The sequence below is a fragment of the Garra rufa genome, chromosome 12, assembly GCF_049309525.1.
Source record: "Garra rufa chromosome 12, GarRuf1.0, whole genome shotgun sequence".
Classification (NCBI taxonomy): domain Eukaryota; kingdom Metazoa; phylum Chordata; class Actinopteri; order Cypriniformes; family Cyprinidae; genus Garra; species Garra rufa.
The window spans coordinates 45,204,592-45,221,880 of NC_133372.1; the positions used below are offsets into that span (position 1 = coordinate 45,204,592).

General features: G+C 35.7%; 1 protein-coding gene across 1 annotated transcript in view; it reads right to left on the reverse strand.

Moving 5' to 3' along the window:
• LOC141346613 (protein CBFA2T2-like) overlaps window positions 1–16,950 on the reverse strand; it is a 44,368-nt gene extending 27,418 nt beyond the window's left edge. The window contains exon 1 of the mRNA XM_073851539.1: window positions 16,832–16,950. Within this exon, the coding sequence (XP_073707640.1) occupies window positions 16,832–16,859 (28 nt within the window). The 5' untranslated portion in view covers window positions 16,860–16,950. The remainder of the gene's footprint in view (window positions 1–16,831) is intronic.
• Window positions 16,951–17,289: the final 339 nt, after the last annotated feature.

A 17,289-nucleotide genomic window follows, 5' to 3' on the forward strand; every position in this document is an offset into this window, starting at 1 on the left:
ATTAATAAATTCTAATAAATATTATATTTTGTGAACAATGTTTTATTGAGTTTTTATTTTAACAATAAAAATTTAATAAAAAATTTATATAATTTATTTTCTATTTTATAGTCTATAATATAATAAATAAATATTATATATATATATGCATTAATATATGATTTAGATGCACTAAGCGGATGGGCTAGAACAGCAATGCCTTTGTGTTTTTTAAAGCAATTAATAATTTCTGTATGGACATGATGTACTCAATAATGTACTTAATGTGTAAGTCTTTGCAAGATACAAAAGATGAGTAAATCAAAGCTGAGAAGAAAGTACTGTGGAAGTACCATAGTAAAGTGTATATCTGATATATACCACAGCAATAAAATTGATTTACCATGGTATTTACACACAAGTGTAACATAGACCCTTTAATCCACACATAATGCACCATGGTAATACTATATCTGAATATTTACCATGGTACAAACACAAAAACCTTATATCTACAGCCTTTGGATCCAAAACAAACATCCAAAGCCATGAAAACACACAGATCAGAAGCTCACCTCCTCTCTATGATAGTCCGCTCTGCTCGTGTCTTATTCCAAACAATGTAAATCACTCTGCTTGAGTCGCTTGCTCTCTCTTCATATGTGAGGCATGTGTCTGAAACTCTCTCACATATGTGAGCGCTGCAGTCCGAGTCCTTCCCACCGCCAGCGAGGCACAGATGGACTCCAGATGGGTTATGGGATTTAGAACGTCTTCCACGCCTCCCTCTCTATCTCCCTCTCTCGCTCGCTCTCTCTCTCTGCTGATGTCACCGCCCAGGTCACGCCCACTGCATGGCTCCTGGCCAATCAACCGCTGCTCTATTCAATACATTAAACTAGAGGAGACTCATTAACATAAGTAACTGCTCTGGCACTCAAAGGCTAAACAAAGTACATGCCAATTGAAGGGAGGGGAAGCTACCCATAACACCTCACGCTGTGTGTGCCGTTACTATAGGATGAACTATTCAACTTCTTGTGCTGTTCACATCCAAAAAAGTACGATTTTATTGCTCAGAGTTGCTCTTATGACAGCTAATTGATGTTTCAAGTAACTCTTTTCCAGATGTCTCTTGTAAAATTGCTTCAATTTTTTTTTTTTTTTTAGCTAGTTATAATACTATAATAACAACCATAATAACTTCCAATTGTTACATTTTTATAGTCAAAATAATAATACAATATATAAAACTTTCATTTAATTATGTATTTGCTTGTTTCGCTTGCTTGGGCATACAAAAGACAATTCAAAAAAATATTAATAAACACTTCTAGTGCATGTCAGATCATTTTCTTTTCACCTGGGGGTGACCGAGACGAAGTTTAACCAAATCTGACATGTAATAAGAAACATTATCTACAATATGGTCTCATGTGGCACATGCTCTCTATCTCCCTCTCCATCTACATCTAGACAAATAAACAGAGCCCTGACTAGCGGCCAATCGCTTCTTCTGTCCAAAAAGAAAGTCAAAAACGCATGACCTCACTCTTAGAGATTTCTCAAGCCTTTGGCATCACAGAGAGAATGAAACCTGATACAAGCAGAAATAACAAGAATTCATCATCTATAGTGAAAGAGCGATTATCGCCTCATAACAGAAGTTATCATTTAGCCTAATGTGAGATTCTAAATCAAGCTATTTTTGGTGACACAGAAAGCAAACTCCAAAAGTAGCCAAATCTATTAAAAATGCATGAATGGAGGGAGTAAAAATCTAAAGCATGATGTAAAACCTGTTGATTGTGTGCAAACGGTGATCTGCGCTCTTTAGGGAGTGTGTTTTGGCCTGCTATTCGAGTTAATGAGCGTTAACACCAGCGCCCTTCATTTGCATGTAAATGCACATCTATAAAGCTCAGCTAAAACAAAAAAGGACTTTCCGCTCTGAAATGCATCTGAAAGGAGTGCATAGCCATTACACCACATATGGAGATGCTGGAGGACGCCACAGAAAGTCTGTTTCAAATTAAAAAGCCTGGTATGACAGAACGTTAGCTCTGTTTTAAATTGTGCTGCCTACCTAGAGAGTATTTTAAGGCAACAAACATGAAAGCATATGCTGCCTTCTAAAATGCCTTATCTTAGCCAAAATCTAAAGGAGTATTGTGTTTTACTTCAAGGAGAAGCCAATAGCAGAATGCACTGACATGCACTGATGGCAGATAATGTTCTGGCAATGCTATCTCAATGTTATGATCTAACATTCTTTCAGTAATGTTAACAGAATGCTTCTTCTAGTAATTGGTCTTATAGTAAAACTATAGCACAAGAACATTTAAGCTGAAGCGTTTTTCTGAAATATTTTAGCTGGATGTTCTTAATTTTTTAAATGTTACTATTGGTTTCAGAGAACATTCAAAAATGTCCTATAGAATAGCTCTGTTCATAAATGTGCTGTTTAGAGAGTATTTAAGGCAACAAACAACACAAAACCAAATGCTGCCTTCTAAAATACCAAATTCTAAAGCAGTATTGCATTATACTTGAAGGAGAAGCCGATCCCAGAATGCACTATGACAAACTGAGTGAAAAACATGCAGGGTGGCGGACAAAGCAAGGGAATCACATTTTATAAATATATTCCCAGCAAACAGGAAATGTTCTCAGAAGGTTCTGGCAAGATTTTCTGAGCATTACGATCAAACGTTCTTCCATTAGTGTTAATTGAATTCTCCTTCAAAGTTATTTGGCCTTATTATGTTTTCAAAGCATAATTTATACATTGTTTATGGAACGTTTATTCTGCAACATTTAAGCTGCACATTTTTTTAAATGTTAGGATTTGTTTCAGAGAACATTCAAAAGTAACATTCGCACAATGTTTGCAAAATGATCCAATGGAATGTTCATTTCAAGTTTTGAAACATTTAAACTCTCAACATTTTGTAACATTGGAGAACATTCATTTAGAACCAATTAGAATGGTCCTTTAAAGTTATTTGGCCAAAATTTAGCACAAAAAGTTTATTTATACATTATTTATGCAACATTTTAGCTGGAATGTTTATGTGACATTTTTTAAATGTTACTGTTTGTTCAAAAATTCAAAAAGTAACATTCGCACAATGTTTGCAAAATGATCCAATGGAATGTTCATTTAGAGTTTTGAAACATTTAAACACTGGACATTTTGTAACATTGGAGAACATTAAGAAATAATGTTTAATGGGAACTTCAGGAAAACATTCTTAGAAGAAATTTTGTTGGCTAGGTTTACACAAAACAGTTCTTATTACAACTGCACTAAATTACCCAATATTTGTGTGTGTTTTGAATTTGTGTGCTTATTAAGAGTACATACTAAACTAATAAAACAAATGTCAAGATCTTTGACACCAAATAGCATTGGTTGATGAGTTTCATCCTTTAACTTTGGGAGAAAATCTTCCTTTAAACACATGATACAGAGCACAGGAGCCTATTTCTGAATCGTTACAATCCTTTACTTCCATCTGCAAGACGTTTCCTCCATCTGTGAACGTAACGCAGCAGGGCGACAGATGTGAACACACTCGACCTGAACTCACACACACACACACACACACACACACACACACACACACACACACACACACACACACACACACACACACACACACACACACACTGCATGGGCTGCTGTTCCAAATCCACATCCAATCTCCTCCACAGCAAAATCTCTTTCCAAGCACTTCTCTGCGTCCGTCAGTCTCTCTCTCTGTGTTTGTAGTGGCATTCCTGCTCGGCTCTCGGCTCCAGTGTGTCTGGCCGCGCTGCACGCCTGGGAGCCATTAGTTTAAGTAAAGCCTGACACACACACACACACACACACTCGACTCCTCTTACAAGACATACAGACTGAATGTGTTTGTATGTAAGTGAGGAAACGTGTGTGAAAGAGGTGTGTGTGTGTGTGTGTGTGTGTGTGTGTGTGTGTTTACTTAGCTATAGTTTGGGGACCAAATTGTCTCCAGAAGTGACTTAAATCTGACTAAACCTCCCTTTGGGGTCATCCAGGAAAGTCGTCAAATGAAAAAAAAACATGCATATATTCATATATACATATATATATTAGTATTGAAAAATGGCTATTGTTGTATATACAAAATACATATTAAAAAAGACATAGCAAAACTATTTAATTAAATATGTGACACCACTACTAGTTAAAATATATTGTAGCATACTATGTATTGTTTTTATTACTATTATTTAAAAATGCAAGGTAGTATGCATGTGTGGTATTTAGGTATTCAGTGCTAGTTTTCATTTTGAAACACAGAGAAAAACAGACAAACAGATCCTGCAATATCTGAAAACCGTCATGTACTGACAAGTGTAGTTAAGTTAGTAGTTAGTTACTCCCCAACACTTCAGCATCTGTCCTAGCGCGTGCATGAACGCAATTTATGAGAGCTGGGTCACGCGCTCTCTTGGCCACATCACCCTAAAGTTTCCACTTTGAGAGCCAAGAAGAGAATCCACACACACACACACACACACACACACACACAGTTTACTTTTAGACAGATATAATGACCATTGAATGACCAGTATACGCAGCAATGCTTTCTCATTACCTGAATCTAAAACACAAAATCATCACATATGCAAATATTTGACTTCATTAAGTTTGTCCCTCAGAATCATTTAACAAACGCAGCTAACAGGCAACATTCTCCTAACTTTTAAAGTTAGAACAAAATTATCTGAAAGCAATGTTTATGGAGTGTTCCTTTATTAATAACTTTATTAATAGTTGATATACAGTCTAGGAATGTTGAAAGATATGTATACATAAATGTTCAAATATTTTATTTTGAGTAAAAATAAAGTTAAATATAATAACTGGACATGTTTTTAGAAACATTTCAAAACAATGATTTCTCAATGGTTTTAGAACCTAAATTTGTTGCCTGGAAAGCTCGTTGATGCTCAATCAGATGCTAAAATAGTAATAATGTTTATATAACACATTATGCAATACGGTCACATGGCCTCACAATACTGCATGTTTAACTATCTTAGAAATAAAGATGCATATTTAGCATTTTCTGCTTTATTATTTCACTAAAAGTGTCAGAGAACAGCAGGTCGGTTATCTTCATCTGAGCCGACCGCATTCACCGTCCTTGCGAAAGTTTATCCCAGAATCGCTTTTCAAAGTGACAAGAAAATGATGAGGAGGAATTTACGGCCTCGTTTTACAAGAGAAGAACTGATGTGAAGTACATGTGTGTGTGGACAGACAGAGAAACACACACCGCTCCATACCGAAGAGGTCAAATCCCAAACCAGGTCTGGTGTAAACAACCTCCCGACTATATTTAAGACTTCTGATATAATAGTCGACACAAATAAATGACATACAGCCGCCACAGAAAAACATGTGAATGTCATTGCATTAAACATCACAAAAACAAAAAAGAAATTATTAAGACTTGAAAATGATAAAATATTGCATCAGCATTTTAGAGACCTTTGTGACTTCATCAGTTAATTTTAAATACTTGATATTTTGTTTTCCAGTGCAGTGGCATTCACACATTTGTAAGTGTGATTTACACGTCTAAATGTTTCTGAGGCCGTTGCATAATGACCGAAGGACGTGGGCAGTGACCTTGAGCCTGATTTGGAGGTGTGTGTATATATATATATATATATATATATATCAGGTCCAAGTCGTCCTATTGGAATAAAATGCATCCGGAATCTCATCCGAGTGGGATGAAAGCATGGATGAGATAACGCGGCTGTAATGGGGATATTTTTTTCCGACAAAGACACAAAGAGCTCTGTGTCGGGCCTGTATGTGTGGGATCCATGCCGAACGAAATCTAAGACACAAGATGAGAGAAAGAGACCCAATAAAGGAGACTGTGTTCACATACTGCTTACAAAACTGTATAGTGCACTGCACAATTTAATGCAGTGCTATTAGATTGCTCATAATATGTATGCTGCATGCAATATGTATGGCAAATGCAATCTTTAATGTATTTAAAAATTATTTATAATGCATGCAATATATATAGAAAAACAGCTTAAAAACATGGAGAAAAGCTTGTTTTGGTGGACGTTCGGAGCTGCTCTATATCTCTTGTTCTCCTACACCACACCTGTGTTTATTCTGAATTCTCGGTCCATTTTTGGCCTCAAGGCAAGAGAGCAGCTGTGTTATTGGCACAAACACACACACACACACACTCAGAGCCACACACACCTGTGTTTGCAGGTGGTTCAGCTGGAGTATGTATAGAGAACACCTGGAGAGAGAGATAGACAGAGAGACAGAGAGCGAGCACCCATGGGGCTTTTTACGCTGTAAACCAAGGACTTAATTATAGTTGTGCAGATAAGAAGGGAAAGGGGATCTCGCATGTGTGTGTTTGTGTGTGTGTGCATGCCTAAGGTTGGATTGCAGGATCTGTTCAGGCTTGTCAAGACCACCGTTTCCCACAATCCCTTTGGCATGTTTACCAGTGCTGGAATGCCTGGGTCGTTTTGGAGAATCGGTTCTTTTAAGCGGCTTGTTCAAATCAACTGATTCCCCGGTTACTTATATCAGTTTTAAAACTTAAACTAAAGGAAATGAGAAACGTCTTGGCAACTAGCTGAAATAAAATTATTTTAATTTAGGGCTGTGCAATTCATCGAAATTCAGTTTTGATTTCGATTTCAGCGTCAAACGATTAAAAAAAAAATTCTCAGACTGAATTTAATTTTTCAACTTTGTTTGTAAACCAGTTCACCTAAAATAACTGACTCACGAGACTGATTCATTTCCACATCAGACATCCCTCACGTGAGACATAAAGGCTGCGCTTGCTTCACATGCTGGTCATCACACTCATATTCAGAGTATTTCATGGGAAAGATATCATTACAGCCCTCTGGACTCACACACAACAGACAAAAATAAAGCTTCTCATTCACTGTCACATTCATTCAGAAGCAGTACTGCCAAATATACAAGAGAAATATAATGGATCATTGAAATGTGACACAGACATCCTGTTTAATGCGGCAGTATTTGCCTGAAGCATGAGAAACAGTTGGGAATACACACATACACACACACACACACATTAGGTCTCAATGTCAAAGCTCTGGTAAGTTCTCACAGTCTGGACTGAAGGCGATTTTTATCCCCTTTCTTTTTTATAGTCCATCGGCCACTGATGGCCACAAAACAGCTGGATTTCCCATCAGCCTGAGAGAGAGAGAGAAATAAAGGATCGGACAGAGAGACAGGAAAAGAAAACAAGTAGTGTAATGTAACCGCTGGATTTATTTTCACTTCGTTTCATTTTTAAAATAAGCATTTTATATATCATTTTTCAAAATATACTGTAAAATATTAATATATCAAATTAAAATCTGACAAAATAGCATTATTTTAGTTTAACTGAGATATTATTTTTTATCATCAAGTATTTTTTTTATATTTTATTTTTATTTTCGTTTTAAATTGAAAGTTTTAGTAATTTTATTATTTTTTATATTTATATATATTTTTTATTTCAGTTTTAGTTATTTTAGTACATCAAGTTTAACAAAAAATTTTTTTTAGTTTTATTTGATTTGATTTCAATTCAAGTTTATTTTTTTAAGTAATGAAAATGTTTTTTATGGTTTTAATTTTAGTTTCAGTAAATTATAAAACCATGATTGTGATGCAAAACAAAACATGTGTATGCATCATTGTACTATTTGTTTTATTAAATTTACTTGATGCTAATTTTAATTTAAAAAGATTATGCCCAGATGTGATTTTCATTAGCATTTACATACAAGATTTTGAATTGTTTTTTTTATTATTATTATTACTGGTTTTTTTTTACATTACGGTAATTAAAATGTGGGAGATAAATTTATTTTGGGGGTGAAATAGCACCTGGATACTTGATCAAGAGATTCAAGCATTTCTTGAATCAGATTCTGGAACTACAGAAAGTCTTCCTGACACAGAAACTGGTGGAGGGTTCGTTCTCAAGCGGTGTGGATGGTGGGGGTCCTAAAAAGCTTTAATGGCATGATAAGCCCCTTTCACAAGCTCTTAAACACTCCTCCCTCTGATAGACTCCTCAATGACTGGCGTCTTTGTCCCTCTTTAAACTCCCACCGCTGCAGAGAGAAGCTGAAAGTTCAGAGCGCGATCAGCCGTCCCGAAATAATCCCGCCACTCCAAACCCTCCAAACTCCAATTGCTTTGTTTTCACAACAGCCGGATCAGCTGATAACCATCAGCCCCGCGAACCATCGCAGAACAATTCAAAAGACAACAAAACACATCGCTGCTTGAGAAATCTGTTGTTGAAACTGCTGAAAAAGACCTTTAAAGGGACATTTTTAGCCAAAAATGATCTTTCTGTCATCATTTGTTCACCATGGGTTTCTTTCATGAGTCACAAACTTGATGTTTCTTTGTAGTTATTTGTAATATATTCTAGCAGTTCTCTGAGCGAAAACTGTTTCTAAGTAAATCCAATGCCATTTTTTTCATTCTAGTTGGTGATGCAGAGATGTCAAGCTCCAAAAACAACCAAAAACATCCATATGAATTGTACGCAATATTTCAAGTCATGTGATAGTTTTGTGTTCTCAAAACACAGCACTTCGAGACGCATTATGGCTTAAATTCAGTGATGTTGAGAGCTTAAGAGATGAGAAATTTTTTGTAAGCCAAAACCTGGAAACGAGTTTAGCATTTTAGGTTCCATCGTCCCCAAATTCAATGGGAATTTTGAATGGGTTTTTGGTCAAATGCCTGAAAAAACATCTGTGGTGAACACAAGTGCAAGATACTTTCACGTATTATTCTACCACATAAAACACTAAAGTTTTACTTGTAAGAGGCAAACAAGTGGCTAAATGTTGAACACAAAATTCATCTAATCATTTTCACAGCCTTACCGTGTTTATAATCACGCTCTTGCAAACTATTCTAACTCAAACTTTCAGAAAAAAATGTTTTTACATCAAAACTAACACAGCTGTTGGAAATCATGTGACTGTGGTGTTGTTTATTCAGTCTTCAAAATTCACTTAAGTTATGTTAACAAGTCATTTCCTGTTGCCAACAGGTGGCGCTATGATAATGAGAGAATATTGGCCTTCAGATATGTTCAGGCCAGGACTCAGTATCGAACGTATGAAGTTTAAGGCATTTTATGGCTGAGTTATAACAACTTCCTTTTCCATGGCGAAACATCAACGAAAACTCAAGATCTTCGCGATTTAACATTGCAAAGGCCTTTAGATTAAACTGACCAAATATAATGTTGATATCATTAAATCTCTAGGAGAAGTTTGTTACAGTGTAAAACATGCCCCTTCCTGTTGCCAGCAGGTGGCGCTATGACTATAACTGAATATGGGCATGTAGATGTCTTCAGGTCAGGAGTGTTATCACGCATGTGAAGTTTGGGGCAAATTGGACATTGTATGCCTGAGTTATAACAACTTCCCGTTTCATGGCGAAACATTGAAATCTGTCAGGCCGCCACGAACACACCATCCAACGAAAACTCTAGATCTTCGCAATTTAATGTCACATGGGCCTTTAGATTACATTCACCAAATTTGGTGCTGATCTGAATAAATCTCTAGGAGGAGTTCGTTCAAGTACGACACCTGAAAATGGCAAAAATAAAGAAATTTGCTGAGAAAATTAAAAATAACCGACTTGCTGTTGGGTTTTGGATTTTGCTCCAAGAGACTTTTTTGTAGGTATTGGTGTGTTACATGTGTGTACCGATATTCGTGCATGTATGTGAAGCATAGCTCAAAGCAGACTCCGCTGAACGTGTATAGGTGGCGCTATCATGCCATTTTGCCAGACCCACTTATGAAACCCACATCGGACATAAATTTTCGCCAGTTCTGATGTGTGTGCAAGAGTTTTCAAGAATCTTGATTTTGAGGAAAAAATGTATGAGAATCAAACAAAGAAACCAACTAAAAATCAACTTTTGTCAGTTCCAATAATCAAATGGAAAAGCCAATGGAAATTGGCATTGATGGTTCCATCGAACCTTCTTTTAAAATGTTTTTCAAAATGATTCTTTTAAAAACTGTTCGCTGAAAGGTTTTTCGGGCAACCAAAAATGGTTCTTCTATGGCATCACTGGAAAAAACACCCTTTTGGAACCTTTTTAAGAGTGTAGGTTTTTGTCAAGGAAGCAATGGTGAAAGAATATATCAAATTGGGTCTCACGTGTCTTGTAACCAATCGTAACTCGGCACCATTGAAGAGCACAAGTCTAAGGACTTTAGAGCAACATGTGGTTGAGCGAATAATGAGACTTTCCATCTTTAGGCAAAGTGAAGTGTATCAAAATAAAGACAGTTGTCAACACATCAGGATAATATTGGTGATGGAATCACATAAAGAAATCTGGATTCTTCTAAACGGGGTCAGAGGCGCGACTCCAGGCGGTCCGGTCCCGCAATAATCCGTATCTCCAGCAAAAACTGACATTCTGGGCAACAGTCGTTCGTTGGTGGTGAGAGAACTATTCGCTGTGGAGCCTCGACATCTGGATTCAATCTTCCACAGCCTGTCCGCGCAGCGGTGGGCGACGAGAAACATCTGGTGGAGCTGATGTCAATTACTGCGTTGTGTTTCCCTTCCGAGATAATCCATCCAACACACACAAGCGCGTACACGCTCGCACTCAAACGGCCTAAACACAAGAACGGGGTCAATGACATCCACATACACACACTAAGAGCCATATTTAACTTTATCAGAGGATGTTTGACAATGTTTTAACACTCCACAGCACTGCAAGCACCAAACAGATGAATAAAACGCAGTGCACGTTATAGGTCTGATAAACTAGCATTTGGGTTCCATCTAGGGTGCATCGAGCGTCCGTTTTATTACGGCTGGGACTCAAAGGGTTTGGTTAATTGCTAATTGGACGCAGCTCTCAGCAGTTTGAGAGGAGAACCGTGGAGCCGAAGCGGGCCAAGATTGCCTCGTTTAAACACTACCAGCTGCTAAAACCCAAGCGGAGACCCATACTTCATTCCCCGCTCAACTTACTCTCTCTTTCTGACGTGCACAAACTCTCCCACGCGACCCGAGCGCCGTGATGCCAGCGCTGGAGACCCCGGCAGCGAGAGCCAAGAGCAATTAAAGCGCTAATTCAAACCTGAAGGGCCCTTTTGTCCTGTGTTTCCTTTCTTCAAGTCAGAGGATCGGAATCTAACCACCCTCAACACACACACACACACACAAACTTCCCGTCTTTCAAGAACTCCAGCCAAAGCTGAAGGGGAAAATTACACCAAAGTCCTAAAGCTTCACGTTTCCAACTGGATCTGCACCAATAATTGGATACCGAGAGGCTCACTAAAGAGGGATGTACAGTCTCCAGGATGCTGGACAGAACCATAAATGGGTTGTTTTGGAAATTGTCGTTTGTATTATGATGGTAATTCTGTGTTTTTTAAACAACACTTAAAAAAGTTTGTTTTTTAGGACATGTACCATAGCATCAGCATGTTTTCCAGATATTTATCATAATAGTAGCATGGTACTTTGAGAAGTAAACCGTTAGAAAACCATTTAGCTATCATGCTGCTTGAGTTTCAGTACCATGGTATGTTTTCAAAGTACCAAAGTACTACAGTATTACCATTTGATACTCTGACCAATAACTACCAATGTTGTTAGTATTAACTAGAACAAAAAACAATTAAAGTCATTTTTGTTGACTGAAATAATAAATATTTAAATATAAATTTTAGATTAAAAACATGTAAAATTAAACATTAAAAACTTTAGAAATATTGCTTTGGCAAGTAACAGAAATTAAAGGAGTTAAAGTTGAAAATAACTAAAAAGCTAAATATAAACATTTTAAATGAAAAACATTTCACAAAATAACACAAAATAAAATTGGTAAAACATACAGAAAAATAAAAGCTTATTAATTTTTGTTGACTGAAATAGTGCCAAAATAATTTAAAATATAAATATTAGATTAAATAAAATCTTAATCATTAAAAATGTTAAAAACCAAAATTAGAAATATTGCTTTGGCAAGTAACCAAAAAAAATGAGTTTTTAAAATGAGCTAAAATTACTAAACTTAAATAAAAACTAATTAAAGATAAATGTAAATATTTTAAATGAATAAATATGACAAAATAACACAAAATAAAATAGGTAAAACATGAATTAAAATTAAATTACAAAAATAAAAGCTAATTCAAAATATACATAAATACTATATTATAATATAAAATAACAAAATAACAGAGATCTACAGTAATAATGCTATGGTACTTAAAATGATGTGCCATGGTATTTACATAATAAGGTACTTTAATCCCATTCAAATATCAAACTTTCCATTCAACAATATTTTGACCAAAGGTTTCTACTATACTGATAGCACTTTTAGGCTTGTCACATTCATAACAGTACAGAATTATCAGAATTAAAATAATTATTAAAGTAATAATTATATGTTCTTTGAAAAGTCATCACCTCTCTATTTGTTGGGTATAATTACGTCTGGTTTGTCTATTTTAATTCGCAGAAATCCTACAAAGTATGCAGTCTCTCAAAAATGGTGTTCTTTTTATCACATCCATAACGTACGATTTTTTCCCTTTTTTAACATAGAAAACTCATGCATAGACTGATACTGGCCTGATGTTTAGACTCTATCAACAAGGGTATATCAAAAAATAAGAAAAGATGGTTCTGTATATTGCTAACACATACATTCTCTAAGCATTTATATGTCGCATCCAAACCCCTTAAACATATCACTGCACTAGTTACTTTCATGACTAGTCAAACGCCAAATCTCATCCATCCAAAGCCCATCACGCCCTCATGTGGTCAAACCGATCATCACATGATCTTCAGCATCACCAGCTTCCAGCTTCATGCATTAGGTATTCAGGCCAAGGAAACAAACCCCAGGGACAAAACAATGCCCTGCGTTATCCTCGAGCACGAGTGACCATGACAGCACTGCTGTAGCATTGTAAACACACACACACACACACACACACACACACACACACACACACACACACACACACACACACAGGGGCCTCCTGTAGATCAGTCCACAGAGCTCCACTCAAGTCCAGATGGTGTGAAACTTTGCCGAAGGGATTAACGCCAAATCCTCCAGTGAGACACAAGAGAGAGGTCCGTCTCCGACCCTCAAAACAGATTAGAGCTGGTTTACCACGCTACACAGACAGCTTGCCCTCACTACCATGGCATTAGCATGAAAATATACTTTGATACTGTATGGGAACCACTGCCACTTTTTTACATGATGCCTCAGGGCACTTCAGAGACAATGATCATCATTTTTATAATATCCAAACAAACAACAAAACATGGGAATACCATATTGTTGTTGTTGTTGTTTTTTCATGAACATATGCCATTGAACTCCATGATATTCTTTGAAGTACCTTATAACTTTTTTTTATTAATTTAGTGACACTTTTAGCGATATAGAAATGAAAATCAAACAATAATGTGCCATGGCATGTATAATGCAATATGTGACCCTGGACCACAAAACCAGTCTTAAGTCGCTGGGGTATATTTGTAGCAATAGCCAAAAATACATTGCATGGGTCAAAATTTTAGATTTTTCTTTTATGCCAAAAATCATTAAGAAATTAAGTAAAGTTCATGTTCCATGAAGATGTTTTGTAAAATTCCTACTGTAAACATATCAAAATGTAATTTTTGATTAGTAATATGCATTGTTAAGAACCTAATTTGGACAACTTTAAAGGTGATTTTCTCAGTCTTTTTGATTTTTTTGCATCCTCAGATTTCTGATTTCAAATAGATGTATCTCAGTCAAATATTGTCCTATCCTAACAAACCATACATCAATAGAAAGCTTATTTATTGAGCTTTCATATGTATAAATCTCAGTTTTGTCAAATTTAACCTTATGACTGGTTTTGTGGTCCAGGCTCACATATGATATATATATATATATATATATATATATATATATATATATATATATAGTATATAAATAGTATAATGTAATCTAGATAACATAATCAGGTTCCAAAAATTAGGTTGTAATTAGAGTATATTACTCGCAATCAGACTTTTTATATAAACACATTGATTTTTATCACTTTGTAGGTTATTTAACCATGTATTTCTGTCTTTGGAAGGCTTTTGTCTTTCAAACACATCATCTGATCCTCTTTTACCCCGTCTATTTACTTGAAGTACCCCTGAGATTTTAAAATAAATACTTTAATAATTATCACATTTGCATGTTCATTGGTTCTCTGACATTGGTTATGGTCACGACATGCTGGTAAACAAATATTTAATTTTTAGTACGTTTTTATGTATTTATTTTGATTGATTTTAAAATTATTTATTTTAATTTAACATTTTTTATTATTTACCTAATTATTAGCTTTTGATTACACTCATAACCCCTTGTAGTTCCTTCACAAACACCAGTTGATGTAATATAATGTTTAATTAAAGTTGTGTTATTAATAACAAGAAATGGAATATATTTACCTACACTTTGTATTTTTATGTCAATATATGACTATATTATTCTATTTAAATCAATGTGATTAACGATTTAGCTCAAAAGTAATCTAAAAGCAGTCTGATTACATTTTCTAAAATGTGTAATGTAATGGATTTTGTTACTAACTACAATTTGTATCATGCAGTTTGGAATCAGTAACAGATTACAATTTGTAAGTAATCTACCCAGCTCTGAATACCATGGTAAATTAATACAGTAATCAAAATCACTATTATGTTATTGCTATCGGACATCATTAGAAACAAACATAACACTGGCAAATGGTACACTTTAAAGGTGCCATAGAATGGAAAACTGTGTTTACCTTGGCATAGTTGAATAATAACAGTTCAGTACATCGTTTCCTACTTCTTATATAAATATAGTGTTTGCAAAAGACCACCGAAAAATAGGTCAGTTCCAATATAACAGACTGTTACGCAACATTTGCATCGCCCAATCATCGGTAACGTCAGTACATCAGTAAAACAAGGCAAGCCACTGAAGGGACATGGTTAGCTTAATGCTAGCGCTAGCCTGTTACATTGCAGTACAAAATATTTCACTTACCACATAAACAGAGAGATGACTGAGTTTCCTAATTAAATATATATTTTTATCAATGTGCCAGCTATAGAGATGAGCAGCTCTGTGAAACAGCCAATCAGAGCAGAGCTCATTAATATTCATGAAGCTTCCAAACAAGGCAATAACAGAGCATTTCATTCTAGGGACAAATCCTAGGGTTGTAAATGGACCTGTAAAACCGTTTCTGGAGGGTTTTTTGCCTGTTCCTATGCCATATACCTTCTATGTAGATATCAGAGAACAATTTCAAATATTCTCTCAATGCTTTCTATGGCACCTTTAAGACAAGACACTGCAGGTCAATAGGGTAAAAAAAAAATGAACTAATAGTTATCACCTTACTTCCAGTTGATTGATTACATTGATAATTGTAAACATTTTTGTATTACGCGTTTTCTAAAATGGTAGGTTTAAATATGCAAATGAGTCATTATTTAATGAAATATGAGCTAATTTGCATACATTTCTAGCACAAAAATCTAAAAACTGGATGAAGTCAATTTCCAAATTCTTGTTTGGTTTTTTGACATATTAGAGCAGTGGTTCTCAATCCTGGTCCTGGGGGACCCCTGCTCTGCACATTTTGCATGTCTCACTTATTTAACACACCTGATTGAGATCTTCAGCTTGTTAGTTCAGTTCATGGATCTCTCTCCTAATGAGCTGATCTCAATCAGGTGTGTTAAATAAGTGAGACATGCAAAATGTGCAGAGCAGGGGTCCCCCAGGACCAGGATTGAGAACCACTGTATTAGAGTCAGATGTTTTTACAGAATTTTGGATATCTCATTTTGCCACTCCATAATTCAGAAAATACTCAGAACAGACAGAAAAAATACATTTTTTACAAAATATTTTATAAAATCAAGCAAATCATATATAAACAAATCCCTCTGTAAAAACCTTCAGAGTATAGACAGGAATAAAAATGTAAAGGGTGGTGTGTAAAGATGTATTGCTCAGTGTAGGAGAAAAAACTCATTTTGCGAAAAAAGCCTTTAAAAAGATGTATTGTAATTGAAATCTAGTGCCAAAAAAGTGTTTTTGGCATGTTTTCTTTCCACTAGTCTCAAAATCTCAAACTTGACAGATGCATGAAAAAATGTTTTTTTCTGCAGTGTCTCCCATTAGGAGTACTACATTTTAATGATACAGTAAACAACTTACCAACAATTTACCTTGGTATGGGTAGTTGGCACTAAAATACCCAATTTAACACCTCACAAAAGCTTTATAAACAGTTTGAAGGTGGTTCCATATGAATGTATTGCGTTTCATTTATTTAGTTTAATTATCAAACAGAAAAAATCATTCAAACAATCGCGAGAGTTTGGAACGTTTGTGACCCGAAGATGCTGAAAAACATCAATGCGCTGTTCCGCATGCGCACACTTACCTTCTTACAAGAATTTAGTCAATACAATACTAATGCAAAGCAAGAACGCATTTTATTCCATATAGTATCAATAACGAATGTAATTATGCTATTTACAATAGAAGATTCACCGTGTAGCCTACCACAACACGTGCTATCCTTGCTGTTCTGTTGCTCTTTTTTAGTGTAACAAGCCGCGATATGTGTTACTGTAAGATATGAACTGCACAAAATGCTGCAAACACGCATAATCACGTCAAATTAGGGCACTTACATTGAAAAGCGCCCGGAATCCCGACCATTCTGATCCTCCTCTCGCTGACAGACTCGAGCCGTTCGCTGTGCGTATTGTGCTTTGTAGTTCTTCAGTAAAATGATAGATCCACGGATTCCTCGATTCCAGCGTGCCTGTGTGTGTTTGTCTGAAGGGGGTCTGAACACACTGACAACCTCTCTAAGATTTTCATTACTGGAGGTGGAGCCACTGAGACTCCGCTATACAATAAACCAAAACAGTTTGGTGATACCATGGTATAGTGATGATACTAGATGTTACTTTGATGCATGTAAACATCGCCAGAAACCATAATACATGTTCAAAAGGTATCATTTTCAGAGAACATGATATAACCTTGGAATATTTCTGACAAAAAAAAAATAGCATTTGCATGTTTCCAAATCAAAGGTACCAAGATAAAGCCTTGTACTTGTGGTTTATTGATTATTTTTAAG